Source organism: Scleropages formosus, chromosome 2, assembly GCF_900964775.1.
Source record: "Scleropages formosus chromosome 2, fSclFor1.1, whole genome shotgun sequence".
Taxonomy (NCBI): Eukaryota; Metazoa; Chordata; class Actinopteri; order Osteoglossiformes; family Osteoglossidae; genus Scleropages; species Scleropages formosus.
The window spans coordinates 11,917,207-11,937,407 of NC_041807.1; the positions used below are offsets into that span (position 1 = coordinate 11,917,207).

General features: G+C 45.4%; 1 protein-coding gene across 4 annotated transcripts in view; it reads right to left on the reverse strand.

Moving 5' to 3' along the window:
• The window catches only part of LOC108931638 (USP6 N-terminal-like protein), a 34,205-nt gene that overhangs the window by 12,125 nt on the left and 1,879 nt on the right, over window positions 1-20,201 (reverse strand). For 2 of the 4 annotated variants that reach the window (XM_018747561.2, XM_018747559.2), the window contains exons 1-5: window positions 4,697-4,803; window positions 2,872-2,945; window positions 2,105-2,187; window positions 995-1,034; window positions 596-676 (exon numbers count right to left, since the gene is read on the reverse strand). In XM_018747561.2, the coding sequence (XP_018603077.1) occupies window positions 596-676; window positions 995-1,034; window positions 2,105-2,187; window positions 2,872-2,945; window positions 4,697-4,742 (324 nt within the window). In that variant the 5' untranslated portion in view covers window positions 4,743-4,803. Of the gene's footprint in view, window positions 1-595; window positions 677-994; window positions 1,035-2,104; window positions 2,188-2,871; window positions 2,946-4,696; window positions 4,804-15,591; window positions 15,603-16,517; window positions 16,602-20,201 lie in introns of those variants that run through there. The other 2 variants (XM_018747560.2, XM_018747562.2) reach the window with 2 other exon arrangements.

A 20,201-nucleotide genomic window follows, 5' to 3' on the forward strand; every position in this document is an offset into this window, starting at 1 on the left:
GGAGTAAACAGTCAGATTTTAATGTTCTTTGGATTGTCACAGTCCTCAGAGGGGACAGTAAGTGAGCAACGGCTGGACCGTTTACATCAGTTGAGAGGGCTTCGACATTTTAAGATCACAGGAGGCAGATGCAGCCTCCCACAGAACATGTTAGTGCCTTCCCCGAATGGGTCAGCAAGTCAGTTTGTCACTAATGCCAACATGAAACACTCAGAGCTTCCAAGCCTTCTTTTGTTTCATTGGGTTGTTTCAAGAAATCACCAAAATCGTTTTGCAAATTAGACGGAGACAGGCGGAGGACAAGCTCAGGTAACTTTGGAAAATGACATGAATTCACAGCACATTTACATCTCATGTCAATACAAGTAGAGGAAGGTCTGAGAAGATCACGATTCGGATTTAAAGTGCTTATTTTTGATTCTTTTCATCTAACGGAAATCTTTCTCAAATTCAGCATGAGGTGCTCCAGCTTTTCTTTCGCTTCCATGTACTGGAGGAGTAGCAGGTGCCATTACTGGGGTTCCGGTTGAGGTCTGAGAACAAGCCAACATCAGGTTCTCCTGGGTGCTCGACAAAGGCTGTGCATCCGTCTCACCTTCTCACTGTTCTTGTATTTATCCCAGCTCTTCAACATCTTCAGCCATTTTGTAGTCCTTTCCACTTCCTGTTGCTTTTGCTAGTCAGAGAATGAAAGCACTGAGCAGTGTGTAACTTTTATTACCGTAAGACAATAAGTCTTATGTTTTTTGCCATCACTTGACCCGTCGATATTGACAAACCAATACAAAATAAAAAAGGCTTCCTATTAGGGAGGCTGAATTCTAAATCACTAACTCTGAAAAGAAGCCTATTCATTTATTTATTTATTTATTTATTTTTTTTTTTACAGATGTGAACGAGTCTCTTCCCCCCAATCCTAAACCAAGAGGGAAAAACAAACTATAACTGCAACTTATTTTGTCCCAAAGCATGAATAAAAATCGCTTGCGTTTACCTTCTCTTCCACGGAGTCGTAGGCTGGAAGTTCATTCTCGCTAACAGATGAAATGAGAGCATGTGTTAAAAGACAGCAGCTCTCAGCATGAGCAACAGCACTAATAACTCAGGAGGAGGACACTGGCAGACCTCATTGTGTTCATGTTACTTACAAAGTGAGCTAAGGACAGAGGTGCAAATCCCCTCACCCAACTGGCTCTACAGACTTGGACTTTACAAGGCAAAAGAACACAGGAAAACAATAACACATAAGTATGCTGTGTTATAAAATAAATAAGAGAAGAAGAGTGGTGAATGAGACTGCCACCAGTTCATACCAAGGTAATATATAGATTTTCCTTGTGCCCCTAACTCAGGCTGCAGGGAGGGACGATGGACTCATAAACAGGAAACAGCAGATGAAGACGAAGACATTCCCTTACATTTGTTTTCTTCCCTGATCTCATTAGGCATTTTGGAGTCAAACTCCCAGTCAAATTCAAAGGCCAGATGATTGTCAAGAGGAAAACTGGCCGCAGTCCTGCTGATCCAAAGGACACGCAGTCTTCACAACAGAAGTTTTGCCGGTGCTTTGGTTGCTCGCTAGCCCAACAGTGAGCCACTTCAACACGCTAGGCAGCAAAGTCAACACACGGTGTTTGCTGGAGCCTTCATGTAGTCCCTTGGCCCAACTTGTGGCCAAACTTTCACCACCTTGTGCTTCCTCCCAAATACCCCAAGTCGTACGAAGATGGGAGAGCATCATCTGTAAAGGCAGCCTGGCTGACAGTGCATTAGACCCCCTTATGAGACCACAGCTTTGGGAATGTCACACAGCACAGCCAAAGTCCTTGGCCTAGGTATTGCCCACACCCTGACTCTAGACAACTCACCCAGACCAAGGCTGAGCAAAAAAGCAGAAGATGCAGTGGGTGTTGCTGTCTCTAACACTTTTTCATACGGTTCTGGTCTAGGTAATATCACAGCAGTAATATGGTGATCGATGCACGTATCTAACGGGAAAATGAAATATATTTATGCAAAGAAGCATTTCTTCCGGGGTCATAGCCAATACGGGACAGGAGCCAGAGGTTAAAAATATCTGGAGAAGACTGAAGTCGTGACTCACTGGAGGAAGCCGAACCTGTCAGTGACCTTGTACAGGTGGAAGCTGGCATCTTCCCAGGGCTCTACTTCCGCTCCTTCTTTACCCTGGAAGCAAACAGCATTTATAGAGGGGACAATTTTTCCACTCTGCTACTGCAAAAGTTCAGTTAAGTCCCACATCCCACTATGCAGTTCCTCACATTGTTTTTTTTTTTTTTTTTTTTTTTAACTCCACTTGTCATTTTTTTCCCCACTCAGATTCAGTTAAGTCTCTCTGCTATTTACTAGATTCAGAACACAATGACTGTTGAGTCAAACAGCAAGTCACTGCTTGTCCTGGTCAAGGTCACAGTTCGGAGCCTGTCCCAGAATTACTGAGTGTAAGGATGGGGAGTACATCCAAGATGGGATGGCAATCCATCACAGGGCAGCCACACACGCACACTCTCATTCACACAGTGGCACACTACAGCCAATTTAGCATCACCAACTGAACCGAACTGCATGTTTTTGGAGCATGGGAGAGAAGCACCTGGAGGAAATTCATGCAGACATTGTGGAAAACATGCCAACCCCACACAAACTGAGGTGGATTTGAACCTATGCCCAAACAGTCCAGGCATTGAGGCAGCAGCGCTACCTGCTACACCATGATGTTGCCCTTATACCTTTATCAGTTGTTTACAATCAGTTCCAAACTTTATGAATATGGAAAGCATTATTAAATAAAACAGATGACCTCAAAATTAAAATTCCCCATATAGTGGCACCTTGCTGGGCTCCCTGTACCTTGTCATACTTAGAGAGAATCTCTTCATGCTCTTGCTCAAGTTTAACGGCTGCATCCTGCTGAGCATCAGAACCTGTCAAAAGACCAGATGAAAAGAGCATGTTGTATTAGGTAACATGTCAGCGATAACAAATAATAATGACACCATGATTTACGAGATGATGAGATGGTCTGTCTGTTCTTGAAATCCAGGGGTGCCCCTTACAAAGGCACCAACTTACATATCATTCAGCCTGAAAGGGGCAACATCTCACATTTGTCTCTTTAAGCTCTGCTTGGTTGACGCTTCACACGAGTAGCTGATTCTCGTCCACAAGAAAGATAGTCATGTAGTCATGATGGTCATGATTCAATTTCAATTTCTTTTGACTTTTCAATTTCAATCTTTTGACTTTTGACTTTTCAATTTCTTTTGACTTTTAAGTTCATATATGTTCATATCAAAATAAAAATAAATGGAATATGTGATTTCATGCTCCATTAAATGCATATAAAAAGATCACAGCTTGGTTAAGTGTTTCTACATCAACATGTCAGAACACACAATGACTATAATGTTTGTACTCACCGCTACCACTGTCACATATCTGACTGCTGCTAAGAGAAAGCTGGTAGCGTAGAAGTTAGAGCTGCTGCCTTTAGACCCAAAGGTCACAGGTTTGATCCCCATATCTGGCTGAAATACCCTTGGGCAAGGTACTTACCCTAAATTGCTCTAGTAAAATTACCCAGCTGTATAAATGGGTTAAATAATTGTATGTACCTCAACATGGTAAGTCACTTTGGAGAAAAGCATCAGTTGAATAAATGTAAATGTGACATGACAGAACATCTGAAGCTGGTATAAAAGTATGCTCACTAATCTTCACATAGTTCAGGCTGGCAGTCCTCTCGTGTGGCTAAATCAAACATCGGGACCAACCTCCTTACCCTAGGAGCACCCAGCTGCTGCTTGGGCAAGTTCAGCACATACATTACTACACAAGGCAGGAGTGGAGAATCCCTGTCTGCTTTGGTTTCTTGTGTGTCCATATGTCCACTCTCACCCCTAACCAGACTGAAGGGACAGCTTCAGAAGAGACTGACAGCAATGAAACTATACAGCTGAATGACTATCATCAGGCACTGGGACAGTAAACCTGCCAAAGAGGCAATCTTGTTAAAAGTTGTTAAAAATAACTTGATGAAGCAAGAAACCCATGGAAATGAGGCCTCCTTCACATAAAGTCATTTAGTAATCGACGAAAAACGGGTTTGGCTGCTGACTGATTTTAAGCAGGGTTAAAGCTGACATTTTAAGTATTGTGGATAATAATTGGCTACCTTGCAAGTGTAAAGTTTAACACCAGCAACACCAAACACAACGAACACAAGAATGCTCATACCAGAGAAGAATTTTTGGGAAGACATTCCATAAAATTCCAAGAGGAAAACATGAAAAGAAACAAAAGGGGTTGACTGTAACTTTTATTACAGTAAGAGAATAAGTCTTATGTTTTTTGCCCAGCAACATGAAGTCATCTAATTGCACATGGACCCAGGACACAGTAAGTAGGTGTTGGAGACTAGCCAAGCTGCAAGCTGACATTTGATTGGACAGGCAAGCATGAGTCTGGCAAACATTAACCAAGGTAGCCCTGCAAAGCCTTACATATGAGCAGTATGTCCAATCAACTGTTGCTTTACATTGTGTTGGAGCACAAATCCCCAAGTTGGATGTGTAACAAGCAATCATGCCATGAAACCATCTCCTCACACCAGGAGGGCGGAATCACAAACAACAGGTCTCTCCACTTCCGTCCAAGTCAATCACACCATTCCTACCTCTCTCCAAACGCTCCTCAAACTGTTTCTCAAGTGTAGTCCTCATCGATCAAAGCAAAGAAAACACTACATAACCCCTTACAGACCTTCATTTGCAGTCATCCTCAACTGGCCCATACAGAACAGAGAAGGGAGACAGAAGTAGGCAGAGTGAGCATGGGTGTGTGTGTGTGTGGGGAGGGGGGGGGGGCTTCACTAAGAAGCAGAGAGAAGCAGTTGGTCCGATGGTTTGTGCCACAAAGATGCTGCTTGTCTGCAGAGTGGAGCAAGCCCAAGCTGTGCGTCACCATCCAGGCCCACACAGATGCTTAAACAACAGGCTCCATTGAGGCCTGTCCAGGGCTGCCACATCATATCCCTCCTCCACTGTCAGGGTACACCACTATTGGTGGTTGTGTCCAGCTTCCCCGAAGAAAACACTATACACACGAAAGTAAAGCCTCCTGAGAAGGTGTGAGGAACTGCTGAAAGAGCACAACCCCATTCAGTCAGCTGAAGTCAGGCTACAACTCTCACCTCACAATCTCTAACTAGAGCTCACTGTACACACAGGAACACAGCTGCTTGGTAAGCATTTATGCAGTCAAGTCTGATCTAATGTGTCCCTCCTGTATGTGTTCTCCTCGTGTCTGCCTGAGTTTCCTCCCACAGTCCAAAGACATGCTGTTCAGGTTCACCCATAGTGTGTGAGTGAGTGACAGAGTGAGTGTGTTCCATGATGTATGGATGAGTGACCCATCGTAAGTAGTGCATCTAGAAGTGCAAGTCACCTTGGTGAATAAGGTGTGTGGGCTGATAACACTACATCGAGTTTGCTGGAAGTCGCTTTGGAGAGAAGTGTCTGTTAAATGAATAAATGTCAATGTAATGTAATGTAAATGTGTGCTTATGGTACTGTGCGCTCATTTTACCATGCTTATGCCTTGACTGTAAAAAGAAAGCAGCTCACCTCTTGATACTGCACAGTCAAAGATGAAAAATCCATCAGCACACAACTCTGATCCTGTTCCTAAAATGGCTCATTCGCCATCAAAGTCCTAAAGAAGGTTAAATATCCGTTTCAATCTGTCAGGTTAAATATCAATTTTTATACTTCAGAACTTCCAAGCTCCGCATCCAAAAAATGGCCCCACATTTTAGAAGCCATGCCATACTCTAGGACAGCCTGTACCTTTGTCTGAAACTAAAGAAAACAAACAATATGATTGAAGATTGACTGGAAACAAATTACTGCGCTACCGTCGCTGATCTAAGAGGATGTGTACATGTTGCTTCAGAAGCATCTACAGCTTCGGTTTGTTAGAGACCTCAAAAATCAGAGCTGCTGACTAGCTGTACTCTGTGTTTATTGATGGATGGCGTGCAGTTACATAAACTGTTTTACGGAAAATAACCAGAGCCACTTTTTACACAGATTGCAGCAGGAAACAGATGGAGGAAAGGTAAATTGGTCCAGGAACTCTCAGAAGTTTTACTTTGAAAATCCATCACGCCTGTCATATGGTGCACTAAATAGTTCTGCTTCCAGTCAGGAAAAAAAAAATAAATAAATACAGCAAAATACAATAAGTGTATCTGGTTAAAATAGAGGGACAAAATCCACAAATCTAATACCTAGGAAGTAATCCTTGACCAAGATGCAGACCAAGACAAAAGAAAGAGTAGGTATCCAGATCCTTCTTGTACCCCACACACACACACACACACACACACACACACACACTGTCTGAAGCCGCTTGTCCCAAGTGGGGTCGCGGCGAGCCAGAACCTAGCCTGGCAACACAGGACGCAGGGCTGGAGGGGAAGGGAACACACCCAGGATGGGACGCCAGCCCATCACAAGGCACCCCAAGCAGGACTCGAACCCCAGGCTCACCGGAGAACATGACCCGGTCAACCACGTTGTGCCACCGTGCCTCCTCCTCGTACCTCAACCCTGCAAAAATTTCTAATCAAAAACTGGAATAAACTATTCTACAACAGACTGAAAAGAAACATTACTTAAGTAAACAGATTAAAATGCGAGATATGCACATCAACTGTATCTAAGCCATGTAATTACAATGTGTGTGTGCCCACCCCACTGTCGTGTCCATGGTGCAGGGCTGGACAGTCCCTGTGAGGTCATACAGTGCGGTGGGCAAAAGGACAAAAGGAGAAAGGAGCCCACTGATCTGGGCAGGCTGTCTAGTGCCGTGAGCTAGTATGAGGTCATGTGCAGGGAACAAAGACGAAAGCTGCACGCACGCTAGGCAGCCATGCAGCACCCCCACACACAGCCGGTAGAACCCCAACACTAGGTTCACTCACTTGACTGTTCAAGCCAATTGAAAAGACAAGAAAATGGGTGAGAACCATCATGGTAACATACATGCTTTGGTTACATGACTGAAGTTTGTACATGCATAACGGCACGCTACATATCATGACAAGTATGGGCAGGCAGCAGACTGGCGAGTAGCTACCTTGGACTCAAAGGACAACGGTCTGAATCCCACCTCCTACTGTAACACCCTTGATAAAGGCACTTACCTTGAGCTGCCCCAGTAAAATGGCTCAGCTAAATAAATGATAGAACTGCTCCCAGCTATTTACAAGACTTGATCAACCGTTACACCCCAGCAAGACCCCTTCGTTCATCTACTTCTGCTCACTTGGTGGTCCCGCGCACAAAAGGTAAAGTTCGGAGGTTCTCGGTTCTGGCTCCGTTGTGGTGGAATGACCCTCCTCTGTCACTGAGAACTGCGGAAACTCTGTCTACATTCAAGAAGGGTCTGAAAACTCACCTCTTCCGGACCCACTTTGCCCAAGATCTCTCCAGCTCATTTACAGTGTAATTGTTCAAGCACCGTAACTTCATGAGCATCCGCAGATACAGCCTTTATTCAGCCACTACTCAGGCATAGTATTTGCTTGTTTGTGTTTCTTATAATATTTAAAAAAAAAAAAAAATGGTAGGAAGGTATCAGAATTTGTCTATCCTGTGTTTTATGCACCTACTCGAACGATGAACCTCGGTGCAGCAAGTGGTAGGTAACAAACTAGGTTTACTTGAGACTTTCATGTCTGCAGCTGTTTCTTTCTCTTAATGTAATGCATAAATTGTACTTTTGAGATGTACGTTGCTTTGAACAAAAGCGTCTGCTAAATGAATCAATGTAAAATGGAAATCAATGTAAGTAGCTTAGCACTGTAAGTGATTTCAGAGAAAAGTTCAATGAATTAATATATGTAAATGCTCATGCAGGACATTTTTTCTTTCTGAATGCCCACCTGGTACCTTCCCAATGGGCTTCTTGGCTGTGTTGCTGGCACTACTGTGTTACTTCAATCTGCCCTTTATCCCCCTGTGTGAGAAGCAGACTTTAACAGCGTCTGACTTCACCTATTGAAAATAGTGTTCTGCTGCTAAATTCAAATTCTATTTGTCACATACACAACCATACACAGTACGACATGCAATGAAATGCTTTATACAGCTGTCCGACATAACAATCTAGAAAGACAAACAGGTAATAAAATCTAAGGAAAAAAATATATGCAATTTATGCATATGTAAGACCAAAATATATAAATATGTAATTATAAAAATTTGTGCGGCATAAGATGTAGTGCAATATGGTGTGCAGCAGTGCAATGTAATGTGCAAGATCGCACAGGTAGTTCAGTTTGAGTTTGTATATGAAATGGAATACCAGAGGTGGAGTGGTTCCTGGAGGTGACTGGTATTTAGTCCTAGGTGTTGTATTGGTTGAGGGCCCAAACAGCCTGAGGGAAGAAGCTCCTCTTCATCCTCTCTGTATTGGCCTTTAGGGAGCGAAAACGCTTCCCTGACAGAGAGTCCATTGCTTGGATGGCTGAGGTCTTTCACTATTTTCCTGGCCTTGTTCTAGCATCGCTTGCTGTAGATAGACTGCAGGTCAGGGAGCTCCATTCGGATGGTACATTCAGCTGAGCGCACCACCCTCTGTAGAGCCCGTCTGTCCTGCTGGGTGCTGTTCCCAAACCAGGCTGTAATGCTTCCTATCAGGATACTCTCAATGGTGCAGGTGTAAAAGTTCCTTAGCACCCTAGAGGGCAGTCTGAAGTCTCTCAGGCATCTAAGGTGGTAGAGATGCTGTCGGGCCTTCTTCACCAAGGTGTTAACAAGACAAGTCCTGCATGATGTGAACACCCAGGTACCGGAAACTGTCCACTCTCCCCACTGTCCCATTGATCATGAGGGGTTCGTAGCTCCTCTCCTGGTTTGTGATGAAGTCCACAATCAACTCCCTAGTCTTGCTGACGTTCATGAGGAGGTTGTTTTCTTGGCACCAGTCCTCCAGGCGTGTTATCTCCTCCAGGTAGGCGTTCTTGTTGTTGTCAGAGATCAGGCCCACCACAACAGTGTTGTCAGCGAATTTGATTATGGCGGTGGAGTTGGAAGTCATATGTGTACAGTGAGTACAGCAGGGGTCTCGGAACACAACCCTGTGGGGCTCCAGTGCTGAGGGTGAGGGCGGGTGAGACATGTCTGCCCACCCGAACTGCTTCTGGTCTGTCCATGAGAAAGTTGGAGATCCACTGGCACAGAGATGAGCTCAGTCCCAGTCCTCCACCTTGGTGGAGAGTTTGGAGGGAATTATGGTGTTAAATGCTGAGCTGTAGTCAACAAACAGCATTTCAACATAATTTCCATTCCTGGTGTCCAGATGACTCTGTGCTGTGTGAAGGAGGTACACGATGGCATCCTCTGTGGAACAGCTGGAAAGGTATGCAAACTGAAGTGGGTCCAGTGCGTCAGGTAATGGAGAGGTGATGAAATCTCTGACCAGTCTCTCAAAGCACTTCATCACAACTGAAGTCAGGGCTACTGAGCGATACTCATTGAGGCAGGCAGGCTGTGGTTTCTTCGGGACAGGGACAATGGTGGACTGCTTGAAGTATGTGGGGATTGTCGACTGCTCCAAGGAGAGGTTGAATATCTCCATGAACACCGGTGCTAGCTGGTCCGCGCAGGCTCTCAGGACCTGACCTGAGATGCCGTCTGGTCCTGCTGCCTTCCTGGTGTTCACCCTCCCGAAGACCCTCCTCACCTCATGCTCCGAGATGGTGAAAGCATTATCCGCCCTGGCATTGTCCGCATGCAAACTGGCAATTGCACTGTTAGTACCATCCGCTGATAGCCCCATTAGCGCCTTCAGCAATGGCAGCACTGTTACACCATTGGCACCTTTAGCACTGACAGCACTGTGAGCACCGTTAGCACCATTAGCTGCAGCTTCGAAGTGAGCGTAGAAGGTGTTTAGCTTGTCTGCCAGAGAAGCGTCTGCATTCACCATTCTGGAGGATGGTGCTTTGTAGTCTGTAATTGTTCTTAGTCCCTACCATAGGCTTCTAGAGTCACTCTGCTAGAGCTGTGACTCTAGTTTCCTTCCATAGCACTGCTTTGCCTCCTTCACCGCTCTGTGCACGTTGTAGGATGTAGCCTTGTACTCCTCCATGTTCCTGGTAGCAAGGCCCATGTTGTAGGCAGTGGTGGGAGATCTCAGAGCGTCGCGGATGGTTTTGTCCACCCACGGCTTCTGGTTGGGAAACGTTCTGATTGTTTTATTCACTGTATCATCCGCTGGTTTCCTGATGAATCCCACAACCGCTTCCGTAAACTTGTTGTCATCATCAGAGCTTTGCCAGAACATGTCCCAGTCCGCGTCTTCCAGCGTGTCTTGCAAGGCGGCCACTGATTGGTCCGTCCAGCGCGCGACCTCCCTCTTGACCAGAGCTTCCTGTTTCACCCTTTGTTTCTATCTAGGCATGAAGAAGATGGTGGCATGGTCTGATTTCCCAAACAGTGGAAGAGACTGTGCCTTGTAGCCCTCTTTGAATGGTGTGTAACAGTGGTCTAGTGTCCTTTCGCCCCTGGTGGGGCAGCTAATGTGCTGGTGGAGATTTGGCACTGCACGTTTGAGGTTGGCTCTGTTAAAGTCCCCAGCCACAATGAGCGCAGTGTCCGGATGAACAGTTTGTATGTGAGTGAGAGCTTCATGCAGGTCGCATAAAGCAGTGTCCGCTTGAGGTGGAATATAAACGGCGCTGACTGTGACCGAGGTAAATTCCCGAGGAAGGTAGAAAGGATGACATTTGATGGTCAGAAGTTCCAGGTTGGATGTGCAGGAGGGAGTGAGTGTAGCAATGCTTGTGCTGTTGCACCAGCTGCTGTTCATCATTAAGCACACTCCACCTCCCCTTGACTTCCCCGACTCCAGTGTTCTGTCCATGCGGTAAACCGAGAAGAACTCGTCCGGCTGGATGGCGAGGTCCGGTACCACTGGGGTCAGCCATGTCTCCGTGAAGCAGAGGGGGTTGCAGTCCCGAATGTCTCTCTGGAACTTAACCCGGGCTCTGAGGTCGTCGAGCTTGTTTTCCAGAGACTAGCTAGCAGGATACCAGGCAGGGGAGCGTGGTGTGCGCGAGCCCTCAGCCTGTTCCTGACGCCGGCTTGTTTTCCTCTGGGTCTCCGCCATGTGTCGCGTCCTTTGTTCATTCTCAGGATCTCGGTTGGCCAGCTGGGATCCGGTGTTAAAAAAGTCGTATGGTGGGTGGCATGTGTACCAATAGAAATAAGAGCATTTCTATCATAGCTGATAATGTCCATGGTAATGTGAAAAAGTGGTTAAAGTAAGATAAATTGCAAAAAATAAGTAAAAACAAGGAAAGTATAGTCGGAGCAGTCGTGACAGCAGCCGACCTCACCAGCGCCATTTGCTAGTAGAAAGCAGAAACCTGTCCTTTTCAGAGTAACCTTCAGCAGCAATAGGAACTCAATGTCAGCACTGCAAAGAATCAGTTTAACTTACTATACTGCACTTGCCCATCCTATGTCTTGACTCTCTCACTGATTCTGCAGCATCTGGGCTGAAGGAACTCCTCCTCCAACTCCTCCAAGAACCTCCAACTCAAAAAATGTGACATATAGTTCATTTACATTAAAAAACACAAGAACAGTGGAAAGACATGCACAACTCGATGACAAAATTAAAGTTTACATGCTGGAATCCCAACTCTGTGCAATCTGCAAATAATATTCATTCAACACTTATAAATGGTCATAAGCCCTTTACACTTTGTGTGTGCGTGTGTGTGTGTGCTGCACACACACACACACACACGCGCACGCGCACGCACACGCACACGCACACGCACACGCACACGCACACGCACACGCACACGCACACGCACACTGTAAGTCTCTCTTTATGTTACACGTAAACAGATGAAGGCACTTAGCCAAAATACATTTGTTATGTGCAAAGTCCAAGACTGCTGTCCCTCCCTTTTTTCCCCATTAAAATACTAGGCAATCTGTTTGGCGTAACCTTGCAATCCTACCAGCTGTTCTACCAGCCTCCTTCTAAGACTTTCTGCTAAGGTATGATCAAAACATTATTTTATTTTTTTTTTTACATTTCTTCTGAAAGCAGGAGATTACACAGGTGGGATATTACATGTCTGTGTACAAACGATGTGAGTGGAACTAAATACGCAGGCATGGAGACAAGCGTGATTCATTCTGGAGTGCAGGGCCTTCGTGGAAATTCCCCAAGTGCTTCACACGTACCATGAGTCATAAAGTCAGTTTTTAAAAAAACAAAAAAAAAAAAAAAAAACTCCTGACAAAGATACAAGTGTGGAGGCATCTCTGCTTAGTCTCCATCTTGTCTGCCTCCAGTCGCCATTGAGTCTGTCTACTCTGCAGCTTTCATATATGTGAACTATCAAAGCATCCTGCCGCATAAACTTGGGAGCTGAGCACTGTCAGCCACCTGACCTAGAACGCGGTACCAGAGAGTAAAGTTACGCAGGTACAACAACAACAGGATCAATGACAGCAGAAGGGCCATTCTACCAGTATCAATGTACAAACTGGTTTTAGGGAGCAAAACTGTCAGCCCTCAAGACAAAAAGCTTTGAATGAACCCCCCCCCCCCCCCATCATATAGTAGGTACAATATGTGAGGCCCTTCCAGAATCAAATCGGGTGGAATCATTTCTATGCCATTGAAAAGGGTGTGGGGGGGGGGGGGGGGGGTCCGGTGGCACAGTGGGTTTGGCTGGGGGCTGCTCTCTGGCTGGTCTGGGATTTAAGTCCTGCTTGGGGTGCCTTGCGACGCGCTAGCGTCCCGTCCTGGGTGTGTCCCCTCCCCCTCCAGCCTTGTGCCCTGTGTTACCAGGTTAGGCTCCGGAGGTCAATGGAAAATGACAGTCCTCGCCACAACCCCGCTTGGGACAAGCGGTTTCAGTCAGTGTGTGTGTGTGTGTGTGTGTGTGTGTGTGTGTGTGTGTGTGTGTGTGTGTGTGTGTGTGAGTGTGAGAAATGGGTGTCAGAGAACCAATATGAGTCACCAAGAGCCAGCACATATTACATCACAATGTATTTGAACACATCTTCCCCAATCATACAATACTGATCTCATAATGCACTTTTACACTTTATCCTTAAATACACACCACAAGGCCTTTTGTCCGAAGCTAAAATACTTTTAGCAAGTGTGACTTCTCAAGTTAAATCAGTAATTTCTATGATACTGTAACTCTCTGAATTTACGACTCTGGGAGCTGCAGACCAGCTGGATCTGTATCCCACATAAGATGATCTTTAAACCTCCTTTCAGTGGGATGAGCTGCACAACAGAAAAGCCGGTCCAGAAGAAGCCTGCTGCTCTACACAGGCCTGACAGATTCAAACCTAAAATGTACGCACATAACATGAACTCTCAAAATAGATACAAGAGCAAAGTGTCTTCAAGGGTTCAGTGATATACTTCATGGCTGCTTACAGTATAAGACAAATAATAAAATCTGCAGTGTCCAAAGTGAACATATGGGGAAAATTTTATTAAGGCCAGTAACATGCTTTTCTTTGACCAAGAAGGGTTCTGGTCCCCTTTCTGAACGAAACCTTGATCAGGAGGCAGATATGAGTGGCAGAGGGGGAATGGAAGTAGACAGGAAAAAGTTTTCCGTCAGAGAGGTCAATGGAAAAGGACAGTCCTCCCACATGTAAGAGCGATGAACGCACATAGGAAGGAAGATGCGCGGGTACCTCTCGTCACAATTACACCGGATCCAAGTGCTTCTGCCACAGTGCAGTGCCAACTGGGGGGGTGACAGTGGAAATGCAATCCTTGGGATTGCATGTGCCAAAACATAACACTTCACTTCCTGACACATACAGAATGGTAAATGAACAGCCATTTCCAGCTAGAAAGGCAGGGACAAACTGTTAGGCTAGTTTCAGGAAACAGCTCTATTTTACTCAACCCGTATTGCGCGTTACATCAGATGACTCAAAGGGAGAAACGAAGAGGAGCGCATGTATGAACCTGCAGGAACACATTCCAGGAAATAAGATCAAGGGACAGAGACGCCACAAAGACAGCAAGTCGAGTGACGTCTTTCGCTGATGATGAATGGTGCTAAAGTCAAAACTTCAAGACTTCTGCACAGAATCCACCTTACCCTTGAATGTCTTCAAAGGCTGTTCACAGGGACATCCCAGCTCTCTTTCGAACACAAAGCCTCTCCAGGCTCTTTGACACATTCATTCTGGGATTATGATACGATACAAACTGACTGGACTGAGGTTCATGCAACCACTCAAAAACACGTAACTGAAAGTTTGATTTGTCTCCCTTTATTTTCTTGTAAGGGGGGTGCGGTGGCATAGTGGGTTGGACCGGGTCCTGCTCTCCAGTGGGTCTGGGGTTCGAATCCCGCTTGGGGTGCCTTGTGACAGACTGGCATCCCGTCCTGTGTATGGCCCCTCCCCCTCCAGCCTTTCGCCTTGTGTTGCTGGGTTAGGCTCCAGGTCCCCATGACCCCGTATGGGACAAGCGGTTCAAACAATGTGTGTGTGTGTGTATTTTCTTGTAAAACCAAGACCCAAATTCTTCTGCTGACAATGTTAAGGAAGGTAGGCTGATTACTCTTACACACTAGACAAGGAACTGTACTTCAATGCTAAGCTATACACATTATACACACACACACACACACACACATTTTCAGGACCGCTTGTCCCATACGGGGTCACGGGGAACCGGAGCCTACCCGGCAACACAGGGCGTAAGGCCGGAGGGGGAGGGGACACACCCAGGACGGGACGCCAGTCCGTCGCAAGGCACCCCAAGCGGGACTCGAACCCCAGACCCACCGGAGAGCAGGACCGTGGTCCAACCCACTGCGCCACCGCACCCCTCTATACACATTACATTTACAGTTATTCATTTAACAGATATTTCTCTCCAAAGAGACTTCCAAAGAACTCTATGTAGTGTTACCAGCCTACACACCTTATTCACCAAGGTGACTTACACTGCTACATACACTACTTACAATGGGTCACTCATCCATATATCAGCGGAACAAACTCTCTGTCACTCACACACTACGGGGGAACCTGAACAGCATGTCTTTGCACTGTGGAAGGAAACCAGAGTACCCCCACACAGACATGGGGAGAACATGCAAACTCCACACAGACTGAGCAGGGATCGAACCTGCGTCCTCTTGTACCACCCAGGTGATGTGATGCAGCAGCGCTCTTAGCTGTGCCACTGTGCTGCACCTGAAGAGCACACCTGTAAACACTATGTGGAAGTGGTAATTTTCTTCTGCTGGAAAAAAATTAAATTTAATCTACAGGACAATTCTTGCACAAACTCGGTCTCCATGCATACTTCTGCATTAGATAGTCCTATGTGATCAAACCTGTAAAATACTATTCACTCACACACACACACACACACACACACACACACACAATGTTTGAAACCGCTTGTCCCAAGCAGGGTCATGGCAAACCAGAGCCTAACCTGGTAACACAGGGCACAAGGCTGGAGAGGGAGGGGACACACCTAGGATAGGACGCCAGTCCATTGCAAGGCACCCCGAGCAGGACTCAAACCCCAGATCCACCAGAGAGTGAGAACCGGCCAAGCCCACCATGCCCCCTCCTGTAAGAAACTACAATATCAAATACTGCAGCCTTTTGACAGTGTTTCATGTATGTGGACATGTTTGCGATTTCGTGGTGCACTGTTACTATTTCTATGTTGTTGTCATAAACCAATGTTCATAAAACTTGGAAAAAAAACACACGCACACATGCACACACGCACACAAGCAAGGCAGCAACTGACAGAACACTGAGTGAGTGGACAAGTAGTACAGTTGTCTCAGATCTGGGCTTCACCCACTGCTGCTGCCATCATGGTGAATGGAGACAGGTAAAGGCTCAGCATTAACGAACAGTCTTCTGCAATGTTCCTCAAGCCCGTCAACTTTTCCAGGGACTTGGAATGGTTACTGTGCCAAATAGTATATTAAATAGAACAGCATTTGAGGAAAAGCCAAATTTAGCTTGAAATATCAGTCTAAGCAAATACAATGCGAACAGATTAAGAATTTCTCATTTTAACATATTTTTGGTCATATGGTTTTAAAGACACTTTTGGATTAAGTGTTTTGGATCTCCAACAACCCTGAGTTTTTAGTTTGTTTTTGCCACCTCATCCATGCTTATGTTAAACAGGTATGAGCCACTACAGGGAAGTGTGCTGAAGTCCCACAATTCATCCTACTCAGGCTCCTCCCCTTACCATGGCTGACCTATCATCAGATTCCACCTATCACTATGACTTACCCCCCCCCCCCCCCATTACAGGCTCCACCCCTAAATAACTCACACCTCGCCCCTTCACCAATCAGTCTCAAAGTCATATCCAGAAACAAATCTAAATCAAATGAAGACAGATGCAGACAGGGAAATGCAGATACTCACTCATGGTGGGAGTCCAGCACCCAGGTGATGTTTAAGACAGCTGAGGTTGTTCTCCACAAACCTGCTCTTGGGGGCAGTCATGACCTGCAACACAAACATTTACTCTTTTAGCAGAGACTTTTCTCCAAAGCTACTTACAATGTTAAGTTACCTACAATTATTCACCTATTTACACAGTTAGGAAATTTTACTGGAGCAATTCTAGGGCGAGTTCCTTGCTCAAGGGTACTACAGCGGGAGGTGAGACTCAAACCTGCGACTTTTGGGTCCAAAGGCAGGGACTCAAACCGCTACACTACCAGCTGTCCCACACAGGCTGGAGCTGCTGTTCTTCACAGGCAGCTAGAGGTTGTAGAGGTCCATAATCAGGGAGCTAACGTCCACGTCAAGCTGGTATGTCTTGGCAAGTGCTATTTTCAGAGGCTTGATCCACCAGGCCTCAGGCCACGTGAGCCTGCAGTAAATATCTGTGATTCGACAGCGAATTGATGCTTCCTAAGAACCACTGTAATTTGATGGTGAAGCAGGGTGTACTTGAGGAATAGAAAGAATGACTGTAATTTAAGGATTTCCTTACAGATGGTGGTGGTGGGGGGGGGAACAAAATCTGCACAATGCCAAAATTACAATGCTGTGCAGCTGCAAACTGATGGTTCAGATGAAGGGAGATCACTGTTTTTATGAACACCAAAAAAAGAAAAAAGAAAAAAAAATAAAAAATCAGTGCTGATGAATAAACAAGCATCCAGACAAATAATAAAATGGAAATTAAAAAAAAACAGCTGTTTTACAGAGACACTTTCTCACTGCACACTTAATTCACAGTGCATTCAGGGAATTTACATGGTGGCTTTGCTAAGCCTTTAAAAACGCTGCGCTGCTGAGCACCACTAAATGTACAAGGCTTTAGTTAATCGTTAGCTGCTGCGTTGAAGGGTGTCCCAGAGAGGACTAGGGATTACATGCCCCTTATGTCCAGCTCAGCACTGAGCACATAGGCACAGTCCTCCATAGAAATAGCACACCACACACAGTGGGGGCACCCCACCAGCACAACATGGGTTTAAATCCTGGAGAGTGCTGGGTTCACCCTCATCGCCTAGGGCATTAACAATCACAAAAAGGGGGTAGAGCACTAGAGCAGCAGGTAGCTGAAGCCACTATTTATTATTACACTTTACTGTACTGTACTATAAACAGGGCACGGTGGTGCAGCGGGTTTGGCCAGGTCCTGCTCCGTAGTGGGTCTGGGGTTTGAGTCCTGCTTGGGGTGCCTTGCAACGGACTGGCGTCCCATCTGGGGTGTGTCCCTTCCCCCTCCAGCCTTGCGCCCTGTGTTGCCAGGTTAGGCTCTGGCTTGCCGCAACCTCGCTCGGGATAAGCAGTTTCAGACTCTGTGTGTGTGTGTCTTTACTGTAGTATTTTACTGTTTAGTCATTTGGCTAATGATACTTTTCCCCAAAGCAACTGAAAATGTTAGCTGTGTAATCTATAAACAATACCGGGGCAACACTCAGAATAGTGATTAGACCTGCTCCCTTTGATCTCAGAGGTTGCAGGTTCAAATGCCAGCTCCTGAGCAAAGACCTAACCCTGAATTGCTTCACTTAAAAAAAAAAAAAAAATTAGCTACCTGCAATCGGGTGGGTAACACTGCGTCAGCTAAGTTAGTAAATGTATAATGATTTACCCATTTATACAGCTGGGTTATTTTTACTGGAATAATTCAGAATCAGTACTTTGATCAATTTTACTACAGGAGCACGGACACAAAGCAGGAACTTTCAATTGCAAGGCGATGGCTGTAACGTTACACTGCCTACTGTCCCTGTACTTCACTACGTATCTCCTGCACCGATGGCTGCGCCTGGAGAAGGTTCAGTAAGAAGAAACAAGCGCCATGTGCAGGCAGTTCAACCTCATTCAAAATGAGGACTGGAAAGGAAAAAAGATGTTTTTGCTTTTGAGGATTGTTACTGTTGATGTTATTTATTATTGTGTTTTACACCTGATCGTTGTTTTTGCTTTTTATAGCAGAGGCTTCCTTTGATTAAGACTCCTAATTGGTTCCATGAAAACAGGATGCTACAAGGAAATAAAACTGTACACAAAGAAGCATTTACATTACATCTCTTGGGGAGGGGAAAAAAAAAAAATCAATACAGTTCTAACAACCCCAGATGCACAACTGTACCTAACCACCCTAAAAAAAAAAAAAAAAAAAAACACGACTTCCTAAAAGACACTTTTCACACATCTAAACAGTAACTGAATAAAGAAGAAATAAAGCAAGAACAATATGTGTTTTCATTACATTATTTCGACAGGACATGATAAAGGAATTAGGGAGCACAACTTGCTAAACAGAAACTCATTTCGATTCAGGAAACAAAGTGTCCCGACTGAAAGCGCAGATGGGGGTCATGAAAGAAAGGCTGGAATGTAGGTGTGACAAAGAGGTTTGAACTGAATGAAAGAATATGTGACACTTGCGTGTGCAACAGGGATTAATGAAGTAACATTACATACCCTTACAAACAATGTACACTGCATTACATTTTCATCGCAAATACACACGTGACTGTTTTGTACAAAATCAACAATACACACACACACACACACACACACACATTTTCAGAACCGCTCGTCCCATACGGGGTCACGGGGAACCGGAGCCTACCCGGCAACACAGGGCGTAAGGCCGGAGGGGGAGGGGACACACCCGGGACGGGACGCCAGTCCGCCACAAGGCACCCCAAGCGGGACTCGAACCCCAGACCCACCAGAGAGGAGGACCTGGTCCAACCCACTGCGCCACCGCACCCCCAAAATCAACAATAATTTTTTGGTAACTCTTTTTGGTTGCTGTTCCCCATTCCTATTCTCATTTAAACAATTTTATATTAAATAACTCCTCACAGAAAAACAACTATTGTGTCATAGCAGAAATGACAGTAATGTCTCCCACGCACTTCCTCCCTCCAGACTTTTCAAATAGCACTCAGATGGAGAGTGTTCACAAAAAAAAAATTCCCTTTAAACAGCAAAATTGGGATGTAAAATGCACCAGACATTATACAATGGATAAAACCACTAAGGAAAATGCAGCAGATGGAGGAAGCCTGTATTTTTTTCTGATTTTTGTTTTTTGGATAGATCTCTGAGCTCAACTGGTTTTTTGCTGACTTTCGTAATCGTGGGCTCTAATGCAAATAATAAATTCCACTCACTGCCACCTCATACCTGGTCATTTCCTGGTCCACACACCCCAACACACTTACTATCTGCCCCTTAAGTCTTCCTGAGCTGCCATAAGTCTGCCCCTGCACCTCATCTTCATGGCAAAAGAAGATCTCCTCTCTTCCTATTGAACCATGTCAATACACTGGAACCTGCTGAAGCTAAAGCTCTAACAATGACTAAGTGTGCTGTCATTACTCATCTTTACATAAAGCCTAAATCATAGACTAGAGCTTTGAGTGAAAGGTACACAGGAGACAAGGTGTGCCAGCACAAATTCAGAACAGCATCTTCTAACATGGACAGGGGTTAGATGACATAAACCATCAGTAATGATGGTATCTCCCACTCACTTAAACAGCTCAGCAGCACACACACAACTCAGTTCTAATAGCTTGTGTGAATACCCACTATGTCATTGAATTTGTAAGTGGTGCTGATGCA